Raw genomic sequence first — 24,162 nt, forward strand, 5'->3', positions numbered from 1 at the left:
AAGATCCAATGATCACTGATACTAAAACACACACACACATACACACACACACACACACACACACACACACACACACAGAGCAAATTTTAAACTGGATCTTTAAAGGCTGGATTCCTCACTTTGGCACACTGTGGTGATGCAGTGGTAAATATTGTCTCTAAAGATTAACTGAGGGCCAGGAGCGTAGCCTAGTGGAAGAATGCTCACCTATCATGCATGTATCCCTGGGTTCGATTCCTCAGGACCACATACTCAGAAAAGGCTGGAAGTAGTGCTGTGGCACAAGTGGCAGAGCACTAGCCTTGAGCAAAAACTGTCCAAGGGCAGTGTCCAGACCCTGAGTTCAAGCCCCAGGACCGGCAAAAAAAGACTAACTGAAATAGAACACAAGTACATGGGGATGGACTAGAGATACTATGGCGCAGTCATTTGAGAAGGATTAGGGAAAACATTAACCACAAATGTGATAGAATTTCATGAGTCATTCGTACATCCATTGGAGAAAAGATATTAAAAGAATGATAATCACTGACCTCAGGAAGAGGCTAATATATATATATATACTATATATATATATATATACTCAAATATACATCTGTGTATATGTATTCTCTCTTCCTATCTATTAGAATGTGAAGCTACACTGGCTAATAATTTAAATTGGCTAAAAATCTAATCTGATACTTTATTCCAAAAGAAAAGCAGGTAACATGTTAAAGTCATTTCCTCATTTAAAATGCATATGTCACCTGCAGAAGTGAAATAGATGAATTCCACTGCCCAGCACCACAAAGAATCAGGCATACTTACAGGAGCACCTTGTGGCCCAAGTCTTCCCCTCTCTCCTGGCATTCCTCTGGGTCCCTGAATGGCAGAAGATAAAGAAGCATTTAACTTGAATTTGTGGCTGTTTTGATTACACTGTTTCATCCAACTATGATGCTATAATTAGCCACCAAACAGCATCCACTCCAGCAATAAGTTGAAGTTTGCAAAGTTGTGAAGATACCTACCCCACCTTTCTTATACAACTAATTGTATTTCATTTGGATACAATGAGCCAAATATACAAAGCTACTGATTTGACCACCGTGTGTACAAAAATAAAAGCATTCAATAATTCTGAGAAAATGAATTCAGGAAGGGCCCTCTTTCATCTTAAGGGATCAGTTCTCTTGGCCTGCAGTTTGTAAACAAGATTTTTCCATAGCTAACATGAACTCTCTATGCCTTTTTAATAGTTTCATTTCCACTCTTTTAACCAAAGAAAATAAAAACCAAATAAATATATTCCTGCATGTATCACAGTAAAACATTTTTGTACAATTAATTTATGCTAATAAAATTACTGAGTTTGGACTCACAAACGTATAAGGCTAAGACTTGACACTTACAAATCACATTTGTAAAATGTGAAATTGGGGGCCGGGAGTTTGGCCTAGTGGTTAAAGTGCTTGCCTAGCATGCACGAAGACCAGAGTTCGATTCCTTGGTACCACATATGAATAGAAAAAAGCCAGAAGTGGTGCTGAGGCTCAAATGGTAGAGCTCTAGCCTTGAGAAAGTCCAAGGACAGTGCTCAGGCCCTGAGCTCAAGCCCAGGACTGGCAAAAAATAAATAAAAAAGAAGAAGAAATTGAAACTCACCAGGGGACCCATAGCACCCATTGGACCAGTAGGGCCAGCTTCACCCTAAAGAGATATTGAGATAACATTCAGTTTGAGAGACTAAAATTGATATTGACATCCCTTTGCTATGCTGGGCATAGCAATGCATATCTAATGTCTCAGCTAATGGGAGGAATAAGAAGAAGGACTTCAATCATAGGTAAGTCCCAAGCAATGGCACAAGAACCTACTCAAAAATTAATGAAAATAAAAGGGAGCCAAGACATGACTCAAGTGATAATGCCCTGGATAGCAAGCACAAGGCCCTGAATTCAAACCTTAGTACAATAAATAAATATATAGTTACACATTGAAATAGTCAAATTCTATAGAAATAATTCTAAAATAAATCTATAAATACAGTATAAATAATATCAATGATAACTATTATACCTAGCCAAGAAAGGAACCTTAAGCCTATGTCTGATATAGCTCAGGTAAATACTATAAAAATCTAAAAATTACTGTAATATTATCTTAAAAGCTACTGTAGAAAACCTAGAAATATAATTTTAAAATAAAATACATTCTCACATATATATCATGGTGTTTCCCACTATAGCTTCACTTTTACTTCCTTGATAATTCCTATCCTTAGAGGAATAAATCAGTTTTAGGATGACAATATTATTCCAAGTCCCTAGAATTAAAAGGATAGCACAAGGTAGGGCACATTTTTTTCACCCATTTATTTACTTATACCCTCCTTTCCTCCCGAATTATTGAAAGTATTGGTAAAAACATACAGGATCATGAAACAGAATCAAAATGTCTCTTGAGGTCAGGTTTACGTGTTTCGCCTTTACCTTGGAACCAGTTGCTCCAATTTCACCTTTGGGGCCTTCAAGACCTTTATGTCCCTGAAAAGAAATAGTTTGATATGGAAACAATTTAATTCTGCAAGTAAACACTTAGATTGACTTTAGAGAAAACACATAGTTAGAGGGTTCATATAATTCGAAAATATGAGCTACATCCGGATATATATTCAAAATACAATTAGTTTTCTGTATCCACAACTTCTACATACACGGAGTCAATTAGAAGGGAATTGAAAATATTCAAAGAAAAGGTGACTTTTTTGATGATATATGCTCTACTTGGATCTATGATGGTTAGTTCTGTACTTAAAAAAATCTACAAAATTCATTTCTACTATTCTCTAAACAATACAATATACCAGGTATTTACTTAGCAATAGCCTTATAGTAAGGATTCAAAGTAGTCTAGAAGTAACTATAAATGCAAAATTCGCAGAAGTTATATGCTCTGTATGAAAGGGACTGGAGCATTGGTAGATTGGAGATTCCTGTGGCAGGGAGGGATCCAAGAACCAATTCCTGTGGACAGTGAGGAGCAGCTGCGTTTTGTAACTAGTACAACAGGAAATATTCCGATTTTCAACTCAGCTACTCAAAACAGATGCATTAATGTATATTAATTGAATGTCAGCCTGTTTTCAGAGAGACAGATATACTTGAGATAGGGGATTTAGTATGTTTACACAATATTACCAGTTATATATTAAATAATCTGAATTATAGCTGCAGATCTCTGTTGCCTTCCAAGTCTGTGTTGATTGGGGCATATTCTGTGACCTTGTGTACACTACTTGAGTTATGTCACACGTCACATAGCTGAAGCAGCAGGCTAAGCTTTTCTCCTTTGTTCATTCTCTTTTGTATCACAGTATCAAGTACATAGTAAGAACTATAAACATAAAATACATTCTTTAAAGAATCCAAGAAATTCAAAACAAATATAGATTATTGTGATTTCAGTTGGGGAAGGGGTCATAAAACTGCAAAAAGATCCCTTGCCAGACCCAGCTCAGTAAATCACAGAATCTGAGAGTCGTACAATGGACTAAACTTACCCGGTGACCCTTCAGACCTGGAAGACCAGGAGCCCCTGGGAAACCTCGAGCTCCCTGAAGAAAAGGAAAAATGGACACGACATTTTAGAGTCATCATATGAAGAGGAAATAATGAACTTTTTCAAAACTAAAGATCATCTGATACAGAGCATTTCATCAAGAAACTAATGAAGAAAACAAAAGCAGTATATTTCTATCCGAATATCTAGATCAAAACTTTGCAAAGCAAAACACTGTTAAAAATGGAATAGAATAGAATCACCACTTATAAAAAGATATTGATTTGATTCTTGCTAATAATTTCCAAATCTTTTTAAAGTTTCAAATGATATTATTGCTAATTATTAGAGAAAACTAAAACTATGCAAAGGTTTAAGGAACCAATTCAGAGAGAAATTTAAATGAAAATATACTGTCTTTTATATTATTGCTTCATGATAGAAAAATGCATGTGTATAAAGCCAACTTTTCTTTTTTTGGTTGTTGGTCCTGGGGCTTGGACTCTAGCTTGGACACTGTCCCTGACATCTTCAGCTCAAGGCTACCCACCCTACCCCTTGAGTCACAGTGCCACTTCTCGTTTTCTAGTGGTTAATTGGAGATGAGAGCCTCGCAGTCTTTAGTGCAATCCTTAGATCTCAGCCTGCTGAGTCGCTAGGATTACAGGCATGAGCCACTGTACCCGGCTTAAAGCCAATGTTTTTTATTTCTTCTTTTATATTACTTCTGATATTGGTAGCAGATTATGATCACATAATGTTACTCGGACTTTTTAAAGGAAATGTTCGCAACAGCCTATGTAGATTTAAAATTGCTTAACAAACAAAAATGAAATATCCAATGTGAGGATATATACCAATGGTTTGGGTTCTTGATTCAGTAATTTCTAGATTTCTCTTAGTCCTATGTATTTGTTAACTAATTATATTAAATGAAAAACATGGAAATACATTAGAAAATCAAATTTAGTGATATGGTTATTTCAAAAGATCCTTGAAATTTTTCTTTGTACTCTTTTAAAACTAATAATGACCCATTGACTTATATGTGGTTTTTTAAGAAAATTAATGTCTTTGTATTGAATTGCTATTACTACTGCCTCCAGTATTATTTCTTTCTGATTGAGTAATGCGTACATTCCTTTCCTTTTGCTTATCACAGCTGTTCCCTCTTTCTCTCTCGTTCCCTCCCTCCCTTACTGCCTTTGACATGCTTGGTTCACTTTCATCCATGTTTAGTGCAGCTGATGGGCCCTGTTTTCCACTGTTTCTCTGCCCTGCTACCATGTTCCCTCAGCTGTGCTCCTGTATGAGGTAAACAATACAGTCATCTAAAACAATAGGACAAGTTAAGAAGAGGTCCTTCATTGCCTTATCTTCAGGGGTTCTTTTCACTCTGCATATTACTTTATGTACATATGAAGAGATGCTTAGGTAGTTCGATTTGGTATTTTTCTCCTGAGAATGTCCTCTTTTGGTTTCACTGTGTCATGTCGCATTGTATTTCAAATCTAATTCCCACAAATCAGAATGACCAGGCTCTATTTGTCTCTCTGATTTTGGCTTATCCTGCTCAACATGATTTGTTCTAGTTCCATCCATTTCCCTGTGAATGCCATTATTTAATTGTTCCAGATGGCTGTGTAAAACTCCATTGTATATAGGTACCATGAGTGAATGAAGAAATGTCTTCATATTTCATCTTCATACAGTTAGAGACCTGAACTTTTCCCAAGTAACTTACAGCATAATCTCACACATATGAGAAAATCTTTTTACCCCATACATCACAGCTTTTACTCAGTATTTACTATGTGTATGAATTAGCAACTCAATAGGGGAAGCTTGTAAGAAAAGCAATAATTCCTCTTGGAATTCTTGCAGGGAAAATATTTAATGCTTTGAAAGTATTTCAGTAAAGCACATGAAATCACGATCTTTAAACAAATAAAGTTCCATTAATTCTTCTACTTACATACCATGTTTAGGAATTCTTTCATGTTAAGAAGTTCCTATAAGTTTTTAGTTATTTATTTACTGTATTTGTGTTTTATAGAGATTATTCTCCCTTCCCCAATAAATAAGCAAATCAGTGCACAACCATCTAAGCTTATGGGGGAATTAGTGAGCTATGTGATTCAGTTTTTATGTTCTGTGAGGAAAATTCTCTAGTGATTACAAATCCCTAGCATAAGAAGAAAATGATCCAGATGTAGGAATGCTCATAAAGACCTCTGGTTCTGCTGACCCAGGACTGTCATCATGGTGCAATCACGTGCTGCTATGCTGAGCTTGCAGAGCATCTGTGCTGTGCTGGCAGGGCACCTTTGCTCCCTACAGAAGGCCACACTGTGAGAGTGTGGGAAAGTACACCAGGCCAAGGGAGGCTCCAGCCTAGAGCTGGGGAAAGCACATCTGCGCTAATGGCTACACTTCATGGCTTTCTCTGTTTTCCCCAGGCTGATGCAGAGAGGAGAGGGAGTTAAGGCTATCGGGAACTGGTTTTACATTTCAAACAAAAACATTCACAGAACACTAAATCCTTGTGTAAGATAAACATGCATTTGTTTAAAAATATTCTTCACATGAACCATCAGTTTTCAGAAAGTAAACTGAGAGTAATGCCGTACAACCAATAATTATGTATAGTGGTAGAAACATTGGGGAACCATAGGAAAGACAGTAATATGAAGATTGAACCAGTGGAGAGAGCTTTGGGCCGAAGACATCACGATACAGTAACAGGAAAAGCTGCAGGAAGATTTTTTTCTTGTTTATCGTTCTCTAATTTTTCCGCCATCCTAGTGTGGCACACCCTAAGGAGGGCTTAGTGTAAAAAGATAAAGTTGAGGGAAGACAGACAAGTCACTTTAGAAAATGTTTCAAGTGGCTTCGGTCCTTTTGTCCAGAACTTTCTTTAGTAAAGTCAAGGAGAAAAGAAACAGCTGTTAGGAAGCATGACGATCTGTGAATCTTCATAATAAGATTTCATAGCCAGAATATTGATCAAAAATTTTAATCAACATTAGGGTTTGGAGAACAAAGAGGCATCCTGGCTACAAAATTCCTTGTCCCTAGCTGATTTTTTTTAAAAAGCCAACAAATTCTTTCACACTTGATTTATCCATGTTGGATAATATAAAATCAAAACAAATGAATAAGACTGAGGTGTTATGAATTATAAGTAGGTCAGACAGATGACTTCTGAAAAAAGTCCTAATTTCTACAAATTTGACTCTCTGTTTAGAGATTATCCAACTTTTTTGAATATGTAATGTAAATTATATGGTGCCACTAAAGAGCAGGGAATTGAAACTAGCTATAAATCTGTCAAAATGCCCTACCAAACTTTATTTTGACAGAGGGGAACACTACATGGCTGTCACATTCACTTAATTTTTAAACACACATGCACATGATGACTGCAGAGTGAAGTCCTTTGCTCTCCACTTTTTGAAGCTTGCTGTACAACATCGTGTAGATGAAGATAAACTTACCGGAGATCCTGCAAATCCCACTTCACCATTATTTCCATTTCTGCCAGGTTCACCCTGTATGGGAAAAAAATGAGGGGAGTAGGTATAGAGAAAGTAAATTGTCTCAGAGAAAAGATGAAAAGATAGAAAAACAAAAAAGCTTTCTGTACAAAGTTCATGTGTAGCTAAGGGTGTTGGTGTATGTCTGTAATTGCAGCTACTTAGAAGGAGTGTGAGTTCAAGGCTAGCCCAGAGAAAATTAGAGAGGCATTATTCTGAAAAGAAAATGCAAAAAAGAAAAGCTGAAGGAAAACTCAAGAGGCAGAGTGCTTCGTTAACATGCTTGACGTACTGGACTCAGTTTCCAAGTTTTGTGCTCAAAGACAATGCTCCACCCCTTGAGCCACAAAATTGGAATTTTGGTCATTAATTCATGATAAGTGTCTCGGAAACTTTCCTACTCAGGCTGGCTTTGAACCACAATCCTCAGATCACAGCTTCCTAAGTAGTTAAAATGTTAGCCACTAGCTCCCAGATACAACAAGAAATGTTAATGGAAATCTTGAGGAATGCAGGAGAGAGACTACCCAATGATTTAATGTAAGCAAAAGTGAGAGCTTTTTCAGACTTCTGTGAAGGTTTATCTTAGGTCTCCAGTGGAGATGGAATGTGACAGAAGACAAAAAGAGTAGGACATGGGAGTTATTGCAGAGCATTCATTTGAACACTGCAACCCATCCTTAGTTTCTTCAAAACACCAAGGCAAATTGAAACAAAGAAACTCACATCTTCACCAGGCTTCCCAGGAGGGCCTTCTGGTCCACGTGCACCAATGGGACCCTAGGAATGAAATAAAATATGCACAGGTACGTATTGCCCCCTTTCTATCTATAACACAAAGCATACCTGAGACAATAAAACACAGCAAATAGTCTTGTTAGCAACTTGAGTTTTTGCTACGTCCCTCTGATCATGTACCCATCAGAAGAAGCACATGTATAATAACCCAAATGCACATAACTTATTCCTGTCTATTGCTCCAAAACACTTTGAATTTAAATATTCTGTATGATATAAGAAAACTATAGCTAAGAATAATCAATTTTCTAGCGATCCCAAGGTGGATAATCATTTTTTTCTCCTGGGAAAGTCTGACTTGTGAAGTCAGTGTAAGAGTGGACCTGTTTAAACTGGGTGTGCATGCTTACTTGACATTACCATTGGTCCAGGTTCGCCAGGCTCCCCCGGTGGACCTGCTGGTCCTGTGCCTCCCTGAAATTAGAGACATGAATGATACATGAAAACCAAAGGAAAAGCAAATTCCTAATCTTAAACCCTGTACACCTTCTGCAGTACACAATATGTGACTCCAAACTTCCCTGATCTATAACTGTTAGGCAAGGTACTTAAACTGTGTATAATTCACTTCCTTAAGCTATAAAAGGACAATGATGAAAACACATAGTTCATTAGACAGCTGACATAATTAAGATATATTTAACATGGCAGAGTCGGGCCGGGAGTTTGGCCTATTGGTTAAAGTGCTTGCCTAGCATGCATGAAGACCGGGGTTCTATTCCTCGGTACCACATACATAGATAAAAGCCAGAAGTGGTGCTGAGGCTCAAGTGGTAGAGCTCTAGCCTTGAGAAAGTCCAAGGACAGTGCTCAGGCCCTGAGCTCAAGCCCAGGACTGGCAAAAAATAAATAAATAAATAAATAAATAAATAAATAAATAAATAAATAAAATGGCAGAGTGCTAGCATAGTGTATGTAGCATCAGTCACCAACGTCACCACAACACATATTTTATCATCTTCAGTAAACTTTTTCTATTCACCAATGTCTAGAGTAAAATACTCCAAATATGATGTCAACAATGTGGTAACCTTTCTTTGGAAGAATTACTTTGTAATGCTTGTTAAATGACTACCAGTAGTAAAATATTTCATGTCACAAGTTTACTATTTGATAGGCATAGAATTAAAGTGTGTAATCTTAATATGGAATATTCCATAATATTATAAATAAAACTCAACGTTCTACTTGGAGATGACCTTTTATGAACTAATTGCATACATTCATTATTAAATTATGAGACATTTTATCATGACAGGAAATTATGACCTGTTTGTTCAGAAGCAACAGGCACAATTGCAGGTACTGGAGGTACTCATACAAAGAAATCAAATGATAACAATGTAGTTCCATGAAGAACTTTAATGTAAATACTGTTTATATGAATTAGTGAGAATGATTTAACACAGCCCAATCAAATTGGGTATTTAAATTATATAATTCTAAAGGTTAGCACAAAGCAATCATGTTACATGGATCTTATATATAGTTTTATCTTCTTGACTACAGTATACAATCTAGTTATTTAAACAAAACAAACTTACTTGTTGCCCTTGTAAACCCTGAGGTCCTCTTGGGCCAACAGGACCCTTAAAAACAAATGAGAAGAGAAGCTGCTTAGTATTCAAAATGACTAATGTTCTTTTCAATATTGAATTGAAGAGCAAAGCTTCAAATAATAAAGGTGATGACATTCTCTCTCTGAACTCATCTGGGAGGCAGATAAATGCTATGTGATTAAAGTTAGGGTAACATCTGGGATGACTTATACATACCCTCCGTGCCATGAAGAGAAACAAACAAAATGCCTTTACACATCCTGTGTCTTTAAGATAAGAACACTCTCATTTGTATAGGGCAGTTCAATTAAGCAAGACCATCTGAAGAGAGGAAAGTTTTGGCATGACTGAAGCAGTTCTCAAACAGTCTAGGTAATCTTGCAGCTTTACAGATGACTCGTGTCCAGGAACCCAGTAAATGTAAAGTTTATAAAACCAACAATGGTGACTAGATTATTTTCAGAATTGGTTTAAAATGGTCTAGGGCAACAAATTTCCTAAATTACTTCTTTCTTGTACACACAGTGTCTGTTGGAAGTATTGGCAAATCTTCCTCATTTAACCTGTAAATGGTTAAATGAAGTTATAACAACAGAAAGGAAAGGAAACAGAAAACCTAAGAATATTCAGTAATACTTTTTAATTGTCAGATTTGATTAAATCAAGTTTACTTCATAAAAAATGTTCATTTTGAGTTGATCAGGTATATTGTCTAGAAAAATTTAAAAGCCCTTTAAAAAAGAGACACATATGTAAACTTCATGTAGATAGAAAATCAGCTATCTTAGGAAGACATGACACGATAAGCACCAAATCACCACATTTCTAGGAATTTTTAAAGCTATTCCTCGGTACTACAGACACAGAAAAAGGCAGAAGTGGTGCTGTGGCTCAAGTGGTAGAGCACTACTCTTGAGAAAGCCCAAGGACATTGCCCCGGCCCTGAGTTCAAACCCCAGTTCTCCTTCCAGAGAACCTGACAGTTGCTGAACTAAGACTTTCAGGAAATATTGAGACTTGTATAAAGTAACAAAATTCTAGCATTAAAATAGCACTGATTTCAAACCTTGTCAAACTAACATTTCTATAACATTATGAGACTAGACCTTCAATTACAAAGGAACAATTTTTTGTTGTTTTGGTGACAGCTATATGTCTTAAAATCATGTCTTTTCCAAGAATTAAATAAAATACACATAAAGAGCTTCATTATTGTCCTTATGTGCTTTGCACAGCTATGACCCAAACTACACTGGGCTTTTAACTAATACATAGCAACAACTGATAAACTGGATGGATGCATGCATGCATGGTCTCATTATTTCTCAACAGTAACTCAATCATCTCTTTTATTTTTTTCTTTTCTTCTTAACCAGGGTTGTTTACAGTATGCTTACCACAGAGCCAGGCATGAGTCCCACTTGACTCCCAAGTCCAGATTTTTCATCTAACCCAGCCATCTGAGCTGAAAATGGCTGTAAAAACAAAGTGCTGACATTATTTCCACAGTAAAAGATGTAAATCAACATTCTTTTTAAATTGCAAGATACATACCTTATGTAATCCATACAGAATGATTCTCAAAAGAATCATTAAAAATATTTTACTTTAAAGCATGAGGACAGATTCAAGCTATTCTCTTAAAGCAGAATTTTGTTTTTAGATTTTTTTTTAAAGTTTATTGTAAAGGTGATATACAGTGGGGTTACATTTGCATAAGTAATGAATATATTTCCTTTTTAACTGTATCCCCCTCTCCCTCATTCTCTCCTAGTTTATCCCTTCCCAACTCCTCTACCTCCAGACTGTATGGTTCATTTCCAACTTAGTGGATAGTAGGTTTCATTGTATGCTGTTGATGTGCCATTCTTCCCTAGAGCATTTTGTGAAGAATGTAATTTCAGAACAGCTGCAATGGGACAAACATCTGACATCTAATAAAAGCAGGGGTCATGCTGATGAGCACTCAGTCTGTTTCAACCTCATTATTGATTGCCTTCCATAATTCGGTACACCAAACACTGAAGCAAAGCCTAAACGATGTCTTTAAATATTCATCCTAAAGATGCCAGACTTCATATCAGACTATTTTAAAGAAATTCTGTCTTCTTTCTTTGTTCATGGAAAACAAACATTAAAGTGTATTTATGAACAATATCAATGTGTTTTAACCTGTTTAATGAATCTCCAAATGTTTGGAAAAGTTAAAGCAGTTGTATCTATTCTTTCACATTAAAAAAATCCTAGACAAACAAAATGGCTTAAACTATTCCCCTATAATCCAGTAGATATATAAATTTCCAGATCTTTGGTATATTGTATATACAATTATTTGGCTATTTGAAATAGGAAAGGGAAGGGGGAAAACAAGATGAGGGGAGGTGGTGGAGGAGGGAAATGGAGACAAAAAAAATTGTGTGAAGTAATGCTCCTTCTATCTGCAGAATGTAACTGCAACCCTTCTATTAATTACAATAAAAATATTAAAAATAAATAAAAACAAAAAAGAAAAAAAATTCCAGATCTTATTGGTAAAAACTGTATGTATTTTAAAAGAAAATTGGCAATGTCTTCCACAATCAATTGCAAAAAATTGTGAATTCTTATAAAACAAAAATGATACTCAGATACCACAAGTTCCCTTATTGTACTGTAATCTAAGAGCAAATGCCTTATTGTTGCACTAAAAATGCGAAAGAGATCACAGAAATATTTTATTATACTTTAGGTAAGAATCTAAAATTTAAGAAATAATCAGATAACATTCTTAGTGTTATGATTCAGTTATGAAATATTCCTCTAAATCATTTATATAATGAATACTTGATCCTCAATGCAGAGTGCAGGTAAGCCTTTCAGGAAATGATTAGACAGGTCTATTCTTTCATCAGTGAAGGTAGAAAGTAGTGGATTCATTATTTGATATAATTATTGATTTGAAGCACTGGAAACTATGTGTGTGGAAGGAAACAGTGCAGGAAGTCAGTTACTGGGGATGTGTTCTTGAAGGTCTATATTTTTTCCTGAGCCCTGTCTTTTGTACTTTCTGCTTCCTAGTTATTATAATTGGTAAGGAGCTTTATCTTTCTACATTCTTCTGCGTTCATGATCTCACCACAGACCCAGAAACAGTGTCAATGGATTGAATCCTCTGAAACTACAAGCTAAAATAAGTCTCTGACATTAGTCACAATGGAAAACCACCTAACACAAATTTCTCATATTTCTTCTTATACTCATCAGTGCAGATACGTCATTCTCTCTTGGGTAGAGGATATGATGCTGATTTTGTCAGCATTATGAGGTAATAACAGAAGCAGAGGCACCTCTCTCCCTTAGTTCACTCAGCATGCAATGCTAGCTGGTCCAATAAAATCCATACAGTGATCAAAATTCACAAAGCCCAGAAATGACATCAAGAGAGAAATTTTGAAGCAACACTTAAGAAAATGCCACTTTGAATTCCTCAACATTACTATAGATCCTTTCATTATATTTCTGAGTAGGGTAACCTTCAATTCCCATTTTGATATCTGAACTGACTCAATACAAAAAACAAAAAAATCATCGTAGCAAACTTATAGCTGAATACACTACCTACATGTGACATTGAGAGTACAAACAACTCACCCGGCTCATGCCATCTGGTCCTGGATGAGAGGGATGCCCGGGAGGCCCTGGAGCACCAGGTTGCCCTGGGACACCTGGTTCACCATCAATTCCCTGAGGGCCACGGGGACCCTAGAAAAACAAGCCCAGGGAAATCAAGTATGAATTTAGTAGAAAGCTGAAAGCTCATACTTCTTAAAGGCACTAGTGATCATCACTGATCCGACTTCCGAGTATCGTGTATAGTCTAGGTGAGAACTTTATTGCATTGGGAAATCACCAGCCATTACTCTTCTTAGAATAGTTTAGAAACCGTTTTCAATTTAGCAGCAGTCTGAGCCTCCTACGTGTTTATTTTGTTGCTCAGAGGTATTTAAAGACAAATTGTACGTTTACTGTCTGTCTTTGATTACAGTTAACTATGAATCAGCCTGCTTAACCATTTTCCCAACCCACCTCCCCCCAAATGGAGGTCATGTTGATTGGAGCTGCGAGTTGTGTTTATATTTATTAATTGCTTGATGCTTTGCATACTTTCTGGTGCATGCTAGACATGCAATCCATGTGTATTATATTTTCACATTTCAATCTTTTTACTTTTAGTCTGGCACATTTTATTACCCTTTCCCTCTCTGAAAAGAAGACAAGACCAATGAAAAATTAGAAGTAAAGGCAAAAAAGAATCCAGCCAAGTGTAGTTCTCAGAAAAGTGAGCAATGATGTCTAGTTGCCAAACTCCACCCTTCCAGCCCACATTCTCCAGGCCTTTGGGGAGTAGCCACGTCCTTAGTTCTAGGAAAGCTCAGTCCCCTAGTCTCATTCCCACATGTCTTCTGAAGGATTTGCTAGCATGTTAATGTTTTTATAAAAAAGTCTTAATCAGCTTCACAGAGAAAGCAGAAAAGTGTTTATTAACATTTTTTATCAGAAAGAGTGGGAATTGGGAGGAATGATAAACTAGTAAGTAATAGGGAAGCAAAGTTAGCAACCTTAATCGAAAGAGTGAGTACTGGCCAGTGGCTTGATAATGCAGATAGAGTAGATGCAGGACACATTGATACATTAGGGAATGGTGTTTGCATATGATAGTTTAATAGTTTGATAAGAGTAGCATGGTAGTAATACCACAAAGTTGATTAATAGTTTGATATATTAAAAATCACATAAGATTGTTTTATTTATTAAAACAGTAGAATAATTTATTCAAATAGAAGTAGCTGACATCATATTTAAATCTGATTTCTTAGAATTTTTTTTTTTTTGCCAGTCCTGGGCTTGAGCTCAGAGCTTGAGCACTGTCCTTGGACTTTCTCAAGGCTAGCACTCTACCACATGAGCCTCAGCACCACTTCCGGCTTTTTTCTATGTATGTGGTACCAAGGAATTGAACCCGGATATTTGTGCGTGCTAGGGAAGCACTCTACCACTAGGCCAAACTCCCGGCCCCAAGATTTCTTAGAAAATTTTTCTCATTACCAAAATAAAACTCAATTTTCTGGGTGCTGGTGGCTTGAAGCTGATAACTAGAAAAAATAGATATGATTCTTTTTCCTTTTCCTTTTTTCATTCGATTCTGCTTTAAAAGTAGGAATAAACATTATTCATTTAAAATTTTAAAAAATACTAAAATCAAAAGGTCAGTTTGAAGCCAACACAGGCAAGAAAAGCCATCACAATCTTAACTCCATTAGCAATCAAAAAGGTAGAAGTGGAGCTGTGATTCAAGGAGGAGAATCAAGTAGGCTGATCTTCAGAAAAAAAAAGAAAAACAAAAAAGAAAAGCTTGGGAACATTGCTTAGGCTCTGAATTCCAGCCTCAGGACTGACATGCACATACAGACACACACACACACACACACATTATCCTCTTTTAACTCTTAAGCCACTGACAATTTGCTACTTTTCTAATTCGCTACAAACTAGAGGTTAATTTCCATTGCTAACAAGTATTCCTGGGTTATAATGTGGTGAAAATTCATGGAAATGCATATTTTCATAGCAAAGACAATGAATCTGGTTTACTCATAGTCTTGTATGAAAAGCATTTAATATGTTTTCAATATCTACCTGATATCACATATGAAAATTGAGCTAACCATGATCTTAGCTCTCAATGACATTTCTAAAGACAAAAAGAGGAAATATGTTTATTTTCTGTATAAGTAGAAAAAATTGATGAATGGTAGTCTTGAAGCCAATTTTCAAATTTCTCTAATCTGTGATAAATACAATAATCATATTTCTGTCTGATCTGGAGATAATTCACAACTTTTGTGACTTCGGGATCTTTGCTATATCTTCCCAGCATTATCCTTAAATACTTTATACAGTGCTTCATTCTTATACAAACTGAGTTAAAATCAATAAAACTCATAAAAATCTCCATAATCATGTGTACATAACCAAAGCTAATGGTGATAAAAACAATTACAATAACATAATTTTGCAATACATTTTTCCATATTTCTACATTTCCAAATGAGAATATTAAAATAAAGTTCTATCCTTCCATCCTCCAGATGTCATGCAACATGTCTGGCAGTAATCTACAGTAACAATTGTTTCTGACCACTAGGTGGCAACGTTTAAACATTCACAAGTAGCAAAGAAGACAGAATTTGGAAGAACTTTATGGTTCTGAGGCTGATTAGCAGTAACACACACACACACACACACACACACATCAAAGGGCTTAAGTGACATGTGCAATCAGATCTCCTTGACTATCTCCTGATAGATGTTTAGTTACCTTCTATTGTAACCTGAACAATCCATTTAAAACCTAAAGTGTAAAGAAAGACAGTTGTTATTGCTCATTGGCTGGCACTGACAGCTTTACAAGAGCTTTCTATTTTAATTTCAATTTTCAATTTCAAATCTGTCCAAATTTGAAAACTCTGAGAGACATTACTAGATGTTATAATCTGAGAGATGATGGAAGCATCTAGTAAGTGGAGATATCCTACAATGAAAAATAAATTATCTGAGAAGCCGTTGCATGCACATTGTGAGACTTCTGCACTGTGTGATGGCACTCGAAGCAGGAAGTACTGTCTATGATTCTAACACTATACTAAATTTTGACAGCAATAGCATTAGTTCAGGTCTTGCAGAAGGCTTGAGATGTGAAACTAAGACCTCTTCTAAGGATGTTTTGTGATATAATTCTAGATGCTAAGAATCACCCAGGATAGGAATATTAACACTAAGAAAATCAGCAAATGCTATAATTTCTTTTTTTAAAAAATAACATTTTTTGCCAGTTGTGGGGCTTGAATTTAGGGCCTGAGCACTGTGTTTGGACTTTTCTTTTTTTTTTTTTTTTGCCAGTCCTGGGCTTGAGCTCAGGGCCTGAGCGCTGTCCTTGGACTCTTTCTCAAGGCTAGAGCTCTACCACTTGAGCCTCAGCACCACTTCCGGCTTTTTTCTATGTATGTGGTTCCGAGGAATCGAACCCGGGTCTCCATGCATGCTAGGCAAGCACTTTAACCACTAGGCCAAACTCCCGGCCCCTGGACTTTTCTTAAGGCTAGTGCTCTACCACTTGAGCCACAGCAGCACTTCCAGCATTTTTCTATGTATGTGGTACTGAAGAATCGAACCTGGGTCTTAAGCTAGGGAAGCACTCTACCACTAGGCCACACTTCTGGCCCCTAAAGAAACCAGTTTTGAAAAGGAGTCCAGTTGTTAAAGATTTGCTATCACAACACTACTTGCTAGTATTAACTGAGGAACACATGTCCTAGATGGGATCTACCATGAATTTTCTTGTACACACACAAACACACACACACACACACACACACACACTTATACACACGTGCATTCAGGCCCAATTCATATTCTGCCTTGGATCTAAACAAGATAGGAAGTAAGTTATATCAGTATATCAGGATAATAGCAAAAATGATTTCCTCTACATCAGGAGAGCAATGACTCATGAGGAGAATTCTTCATGTTTTAAATTAGGCATGGAGGCTCCTTGATGCACTTCAGGAACAATAGTCAAACTGGTTTTCTTGAGACCCAATGATAAAAAATGAACCCTCTTCATCTACTTACAGGTCGTCCTTTGGGGCCTCGCTCTCCTCTTGGACCTTGAGATCCTGGAGGGCCCTATAACAGTAAATGATGGTTATTTCTATAGACATTTACCATTTGGATGTTTTTATTTTAAAGACTTGCTTGACAAAATAAAATTTAGAAATAGAAACATCACATTTCTAATTCAGTGCATTGAACACCATGACAAACAAAGATATGAATATACAAATTTAGGTGTCCATAGAAGGATGTTGATTTTAACAGAGAAAGTTGAGGGCCTGCAAAGAACTATTACATCACAGATCACAGTTAGCTAAATATATTAGCTTGACTAATAATCATAAATTTCTAAGGGTCATTTTAGCTATCTCATGGGTACAGAAACTCAAGGTTTCATATTTGAAAAACTCCATAATTGCACAGACCCCAAATGATCAATTATCTGGGAAGTATATGAGCTCACATTGGCAGATGATACCACAGAACCCTCATCAAGTTTCCGCTCCTGATTAAAGCAGTGGAAAGAAAAACCTTCCAGTCCACAGCAGCTGTGCAATTAATCATAATATTTAACTTGACTTAAAATGTAGTATTTTTCCATTGTACATTTAAGACCTATTTAATTTTCGAATCATAGTTTCCATTATTCATTCCTCAAAAGAGAAAACAAAAGCTGTTTTTCAGAAATGGTGTTACCAAGAAAATATCTTAAAATGGCTTTTCCCCCATTGGGAAATGATGTTTCTGGGGTAGGGTCGGTGGTTATTACTCTTTACAGAAATTTTTGTTGTTGTTATTGTTATACTGTCTAGGATGGCCCCAAATTCTGAGAAATTCTCTTGTCTTGGCCTCCTGAATAGCTAGAACTCTACAGGTACGTACAGTCCATACTCAATGATGGTTTTTTTCATATATTTTTATTGTAATTGTATTTAATAGAAGGGTTACATTATATTAACCAGATAGAAGGTGCATTACTTCGCAAACATTAATACCCTTTCTCATGTCTTGGTTGGTCCCCATTTCCATCCCCCCACCCCTGCCCCTCATCTTGTTTTCCTCCCTTCCCTATCCAATTTCAAATAACCAAAAATGCATATATAGAATATCTCAGATAACAAGGTGAAATACTGTAACAAGATGAGATATGCATGGCAATGCAGATCTGTAACCTAACTACTAGAGAGACAGAGATGAGGATAGCCAGACAAAAAATTTAGTTAGGCCTGATCATATACTAGCTGATATCACAGTACATAGAATCATGCCTGTAATTCAGCTATGTAAGAGGCAGGGGCAGGAGCCTAGCCCCAAGCAACAATATGAGAGGCTATCCACATGCTGGCTACAGCAAACATGACGAGGACCTGAACAGCTGGCCTATCATTAAGGTCCTAAATTCACACCTCAGGACCACCAATACTTAACTATATTAGTGAATAAATTACTGAATAAAATTTTTATAATATGTGCATGAATATGTGCATATTAATGTACTGTCCATCTATGTAGTTATGTATTCTACTAATAATCTGAACCAGAAAAAAGTTTGCATCTCAATCTACAAGTCACCACTTCCATATGCAATTTCTCAATTTCTACTGCAATGTGTAATTTATACAAATCAAAGTACTCTATCTTTGATTGCAGTCAGATAACAAATATGCCCTAATTTTTATAAGTAACGTCAATATGACCTTAACAATGTAACTACAGATGGCTGGGTCTTTCAAATACCCAGTAGCCAAACTAAACGGATGAGGCAATTTCTGTATGAATCATAACTTATTGCTGCAAAGAAAAGCCTAAGCTAGAAGATTTTTTAGATAAAATATTCTTAAAACAAGTATTTTTATATGTCTTCTGTTTTCATTTTAGGGATGCTACAGCAATGAGGATTTGAAGCACTGGACACAATGACATCATGCAGTGTGGAGGAAAGCACTTACTGCTGGTCCTGGACGGCCACGGATGCCTGTTACCTAAACAACAAGAAAATGTCAATTCAGATAAAGACTCTGTGGAGATTTAGACACATCAGTGGTCAAACAAATAAGAATAACAACAGAATCACAAAACATTGTGTTTCTATACACAAATGGATACAATTAATGAATACTACTATTTCCTCTGTGAATTATAGGTTATGACATTATTGAAGTTAAACTCTACAAGAGAGAGACAAAACCAATAGAATGATTACTGGAGCCAAGAAGTCATCTCAATCCTGACAAGAACTGAGTGCTCATTTTTTTTGTATGTGCACGCTTTCATTTCTTTGAAGTCAAGCTTTAAAATAAAATGGTGATTCTGATAATACAATAATCTTCTCCCTCGTGGAATTGCATAGACAAATAAATGTAAAATACTGGCACTCGAGGTATAGGAAATTCATATAAGTGACTTTGCATGAAGAAAAACAAAATGAGTGATTGAAATACTAGGTATTCTTTGAAAAAAAAAAACAAGCAGATTTAAAGGCAAAGCAAAAATGCGAACAATGCCAAATAAAATTTGTATTTTGCTTTTACAGACTGATAGCTCCTATTAAATATAGAACAAAAGTGCTTAAAAGCCTTTAACCTATTTAATAATTCATTTCTGATCATATACAACTTCATGAACATTTTTTAAATTGTGAGGTAACAGACAGTATCCATCATGACCAAAGGATGACTTATTTCCCAGGACATGGAACATTAAACTGACATTCTGTCACTAATACTAAATCTCCCTACTTGTGAAACCATGGTTTTATACTTTTGGTCAAGTAAACCTTTAAAGTTAGAAATATAGAATGGTATTTTATTAGGTACTTAAATCTATTTTGTCTTGCTTATGTTAAAATATTTTACAAAATAACTGATTTTTCTTCTTCTTGGGGGAAAATAACATAAAAACACACTATACTTATGTTTTATAGCACTTTACCTCCATATACTTACAATAGGCACTAATCCTGGTTCTCCTTTTTGTCCCTATGAGAAAGAAATTTGGTTAATCATAGTAGCCCATGTAAACCCTGGGAAGTTCTTTGAAGTATAACAAGTGAGAAAAAGTTCATGATCAATTGTTAGGATACAGAGTCATATATTATTCATGGGAAAACCATTCAAGGCCTAAAATTAAGCAAGGTAACATAAAACATGTAAAACTGTTGAGCCAGTTTTTACAGGAAAAATATCTTTTTATATAAATATTTAAGTTTGGATCTAATACCAGAAGATATGTTTCAAGAATTTAAATATATGATTAAGGAATATATGTATATATATATATATTAAAGCTTTAGATCTATATCACCAAATTATACTCCTGAAAACACAATTTAATTATATATATATATATATATATATTTTTTGCCAGTCCTGGGCTTGAGCTCAGGGCCTGAGCACTGTCCTTGGGTTTTCTCAAGACTAGAGCTCTACCACTTGAGCCACAGCACCACTTCTGGCTTTTTTCTACGTATGTGGTACCAGGGAATCGAACCAGGGTCTTTGTGCATGCTAGGCAAGCACTCTACCACTAGGTCAAACTTCTGGCCCCCTAATAATATATTTTAAACAGTAATTTATAATTCAAAATGTTTTATAAACAAAATTTTCTAATGGTTTTATACTCTTGTTAATAGTTCAATGTGAGAATGTAAATGACCTGATGAAAACTGATCTCAATGTTGAGGGAACTTACCCTTTGTAAGTAATAAATGTGAATTCAGAAGTGGGAAATGGCCTTATGAAAATGGTTTCTTAAAAGTTAAGAGGAAGATAGTAACACAAGAAACTGAAAGAAAACTAATACATGACAACATGAGGAAAAGTCAATCAATCTTGTGGGCTTCTGAGTAAAACAGGCTTATTTCTGCATTTCAATATCTAATTTCATGGCCATTTCCATTTTGAGAACAAAATATAATAGAATGTATCGTTGTAAAAGATGCATATGTGTGTGGGAGGGAGACAAAAGGGACTCATGAAAAAAATAATGTAAAAAATTCTGAGTTAATTCTAGCAAACAAGAGAAGAATTATTTCACCTGAAATGAGGAAAACCCTCCTGCTAAAAATAGTGCAAATTTTCCATCTTAAGAAACTCATCAGGAAACTAACAGGTTTTGTTAAGGAGAACTGAATTCTCTAATATGTTTTTAAGTTAAATTTTAGTTTGTTCACACCTTAGTAAACATTCTGTTAATTCATATTTTTTGTAAGAGATTAAATGCTAAGTTATCAGATGTTGCATTTTGATAGGAAATTTCTTCAATGATCCTATGATACATCTTACTTTGGACAAAAGCCACAGAGTATTTGTTTTAGCTGCTCTTCAATAAAAGCTTTTCATAAGTTAATTTATGTGAAATGGGTAGGTTAAAAAATATAATATTTATTTAATTTTTTTTGCCAGTCTTGGCTTAAGCTCAGGGCCTGAGCACTATCCTTGGATTTTTCTCAAGGCTAGAACTTTACCACTTGAGCCTCAGCACCACTTCTGGCTTTTTCTAAGTATGTGGTACCTAGGAATCGAACCTGGGTCTTCGTGCATGCTAGGCAAGCACTCTACCACTAGGCCAAACTCCCAGCCCCTATTTATTTAATTTTTATATTCACTGAAAACATGTTCAGGTACTCAAATTTCAAATGTAACTTTTGAGGAATACACAAACGTACCAAAGAATGGCAGGTGGATTTGCCATGATGGCACACTGTTTCTCCTATCTTCACAACATCTGTACCATTTGTAAAATACAAGTATTTTTTTAATTTAGTAATTATTTGGTGGTCAACATATATGATCAAATAAATTTAGCTGATTAAGATAAATGTGGTTACAAACTAAGAAAAAATTTATGACATTGCTTTGCTCTTAGAGGGCAAGTTAGCCAGGTTATTGCCTTCAGTATGCCCATATGCCAGATCTCAACTACCTTTAGAAAATGGAAGAAAATGACACAGCCTAGCAATTGTCTCATGTGTATACTATCTGAAGGAAAGTTACTATTAAAGTGATGATCTTAGTGTAATTGTGGTTCTTTTTCTCATTTCATCTATCTGCCATCCATTTTTCATCCGTGTAGTTTGCTTAAAACCTATCTTAAACTTCTAAGTTTCATTTTATTCTTGCTGAGCTATATAAATGGTGAAATAACATTTTGAGTCGTTTTCTTTTGACTTATACCCAAATTCAAATTGTTTGGTTAACTTCCTGCAAATTAGACACATTTCTGATATTGCAAGAAGTGATAAACTGACCAGGACTTCCTGTTTATAACATCTTTGTTTATCACCCAGATATAGTATTGTTTTATATTATTAATTTTAAAATCACTTTAATGATTCACTTGAAGTTCTATTGTGAGAAAATGTAGAGAAAATTTATATTAGCTGTCCACATGCCTCATGTATGCCCATACTATTTAGATAAAAAAGCAAATAAATAGTTGTTTAACCAGGAAGCTGAGAACAATGATAAGGAGACAATTTATTCACTTAGTAGTAATATCATATCCAAATGACATGTGACCTAGTTTGCTAGCTGTCTTGGGGGTCAGAGACCTAACACATCATTGGGCTCATGAATGTTAAGCTTGTTTCCAGGATGAAATTTAAGTTGCATCAAGGCAGAGAAAGAAATAGCATGTTTTAGAAGAAATTTAAATTTATTATAGATCTTTCTTCTCAATCAATCAAAGAGGCATTACAAATGGACCAAGGAAGAACTAACATTATTAGTTCCTTCCTTTCTCCTTTCCTTCCTCCTTTCTTCTCTTTCTCCTGTCTTTCCTTTGTTCCAAAACTATATATCAAAATTCTAATATATATATATATAAAGTGTTTATTATCCACACAGGTACATGCAGGGCATACCCAAGTTAGTAAGAAATATTTTTCAGTCCCTATAACATCCACAACTTTCCAGAAGAAATGGGAATTTGAACAAAAGATGAACAAAAGGTGAACGGAATTATCTAGCAGCTTCACGGTGCTTTGCATAGTACTATAGACTTTAACAAAGGTTGTAATCATTCCAATGGACAGATTTCTGTTGATAGCACTAGAAAGAATTCTGATCATGAAAAATGAAAAAGAAACTATGCAAAATAAAACTTACCTTTCTTCCTCTCCCTGAAAAAAAGAAAAATTACATGTGTTATTTCATGAATAAGTGATTATGGAAACAAATGAGAAATTTACTTAAAATAGTATTTTTGAGTATTCAGAACTCAACAAATTATCATACCAATAGGAGGCAGAACATAAAAGTTGTTTTAGACCAATATTTCTGTGAATAGCAAAGTAAAACATCTCTTTGGAGACCCATTTTGGGAGATGTCCCTGAATTTTTAGGCTCATGGCCAGTTCTCTACCACAGCTCCACTTCTGGCTGGTTTCTCTTTCTTTTCTTTGTCTGTTTCTTTCATTCTTTCTCTTCTTCCTTCCTTTCTTTCTGTCTCTCTTTCTCCCTTTCTCACCTTTCTCTCTTTCTTTCTTTTTGTAGTTAATTGAAGAGTCTCACAGGCATTATTGCTCGAGCTGGCTTCAAACCATGCTTCTCAGATTTCAACCTCCTTAATAGCCAGGATTACAGGAATGAGCCAATGGCACCTGGCTCATTATCCCTCTTCCCGCATGGCACTATTTCAGACTAGCTACTTAGAGGAACCTGTATATTTTATTGTATTGTTAGATATTTGTCACCAACGTTTCTAAATTACTTTCTGCATAAGCATACAGACTTATTTGATGGCATGCTAGGTGGCTATAGCATGTCTTATTTTTTGCTCTTCTTGTGGTCCTTCTTTATCACATTGCTGAAAATTGTTGAGTTACCTATGAAACACATTGCTACCATTGAGTGTTAGAAGTAAGTTGCTGTCCTAAGTTTCCATACACACACACTATTGAATGTTATATTTGTTGTTATTTGTAATGGGATTGTTTTCAACATAATTTCTTCATATTATCTTGATGATGATGTACATTCATCAGCATTCAGGACTGCTCAAGTTAAATATGAAATACATAAATATGAGCATGGTTTCACATCACAAGCCTCTCTAACATATGTTATCTATCA

General features: G+C 35.6%; 1 protein-coding gene across 1 annotated transcript in view; it reads right to left on the reverse strand.

Annotated features, from left to right (window-relative positions):
• Col5a2 (collagen type V alpha 2 chain) overlaps nucleotides 1–24,162 on the reverse strand; it is a 131,841-nt gene that overhangs the window by 43,729 nt on the left and 63,950 nt on the right. The window contains exons 3-16 of the mRNA XM_090354456.1: nucleotides 23,197–23,210; nucleotides 20,035–20,067; nucleotides 19,039–19,071; nucleotides 17,108–17,161; nucleotides 13,067–13,177; nucleotides 10,834–10,911; nucleotides 9,422–9,466; nucleotides 8,238–8,291; nucleotides 7,806–7,859; nucleotides 7,041–7,094; nucleotides 3,545–3,598; nucleotides 2,475–2,528; nucleotides 1,648–1,692; nucleotides 811–864 (exon numbers count right to left, since the gene is read on the reverse strand). Coding sequence (XP_090210582.1) covers nucleotides 811–864; nucleotides 1,648–1,692; nucleotides 2,475–2,528; nucleotides 3,545–3,598; nucleotides 7,041–7,094; nucleotides 7,806–7,859; nucleotides 8,238–8,291; nucleotides 9,422–9,466; nucleotides 10,834–10,911; nucleotides 13,067–13,177; nucleotides 17,108–17,161; nucleotides 19,039–19,071; nucleotides 20,035–20,067; nucleotides 23,197–23,210 — 737 coding nt within the window. The remainder of the gene's footprint in view (nucleotides 1–810; nucleotides 865–1,647; nucleotides 1,693–2,474; nucleotides 2,529–3,544; nucleotides 3,599–7,040; nucleotides 7,095–7,805; nucleotides 7,860–8,237; nucleotides 8,292–9,421; nucleotides 9,467–10,833; nucleotides 10,912–13,066; nucleotides 13,178–17,107; nucleotides 17,162–19,038; nucleotides 19,072–20,034; nucleotides 20,068–23,196; nucleotides 23,211–24,162) is intronic.

The sequence above is a fragment of the Megascapheus bottae genome, chromosome 21 (assembly GCF_031878675.1).
Source record: "Megascapheus bottae isolate mThoBot1 chromosome 21, mThoBot2.hap1, whole genome shotgun sequence".
Lineage (NCBI taxonomy): Eukaryota > Metazoa > Chordata > Mammalia > Rodentia > Geomyidae > Megascapheus > Megascapheus bottae.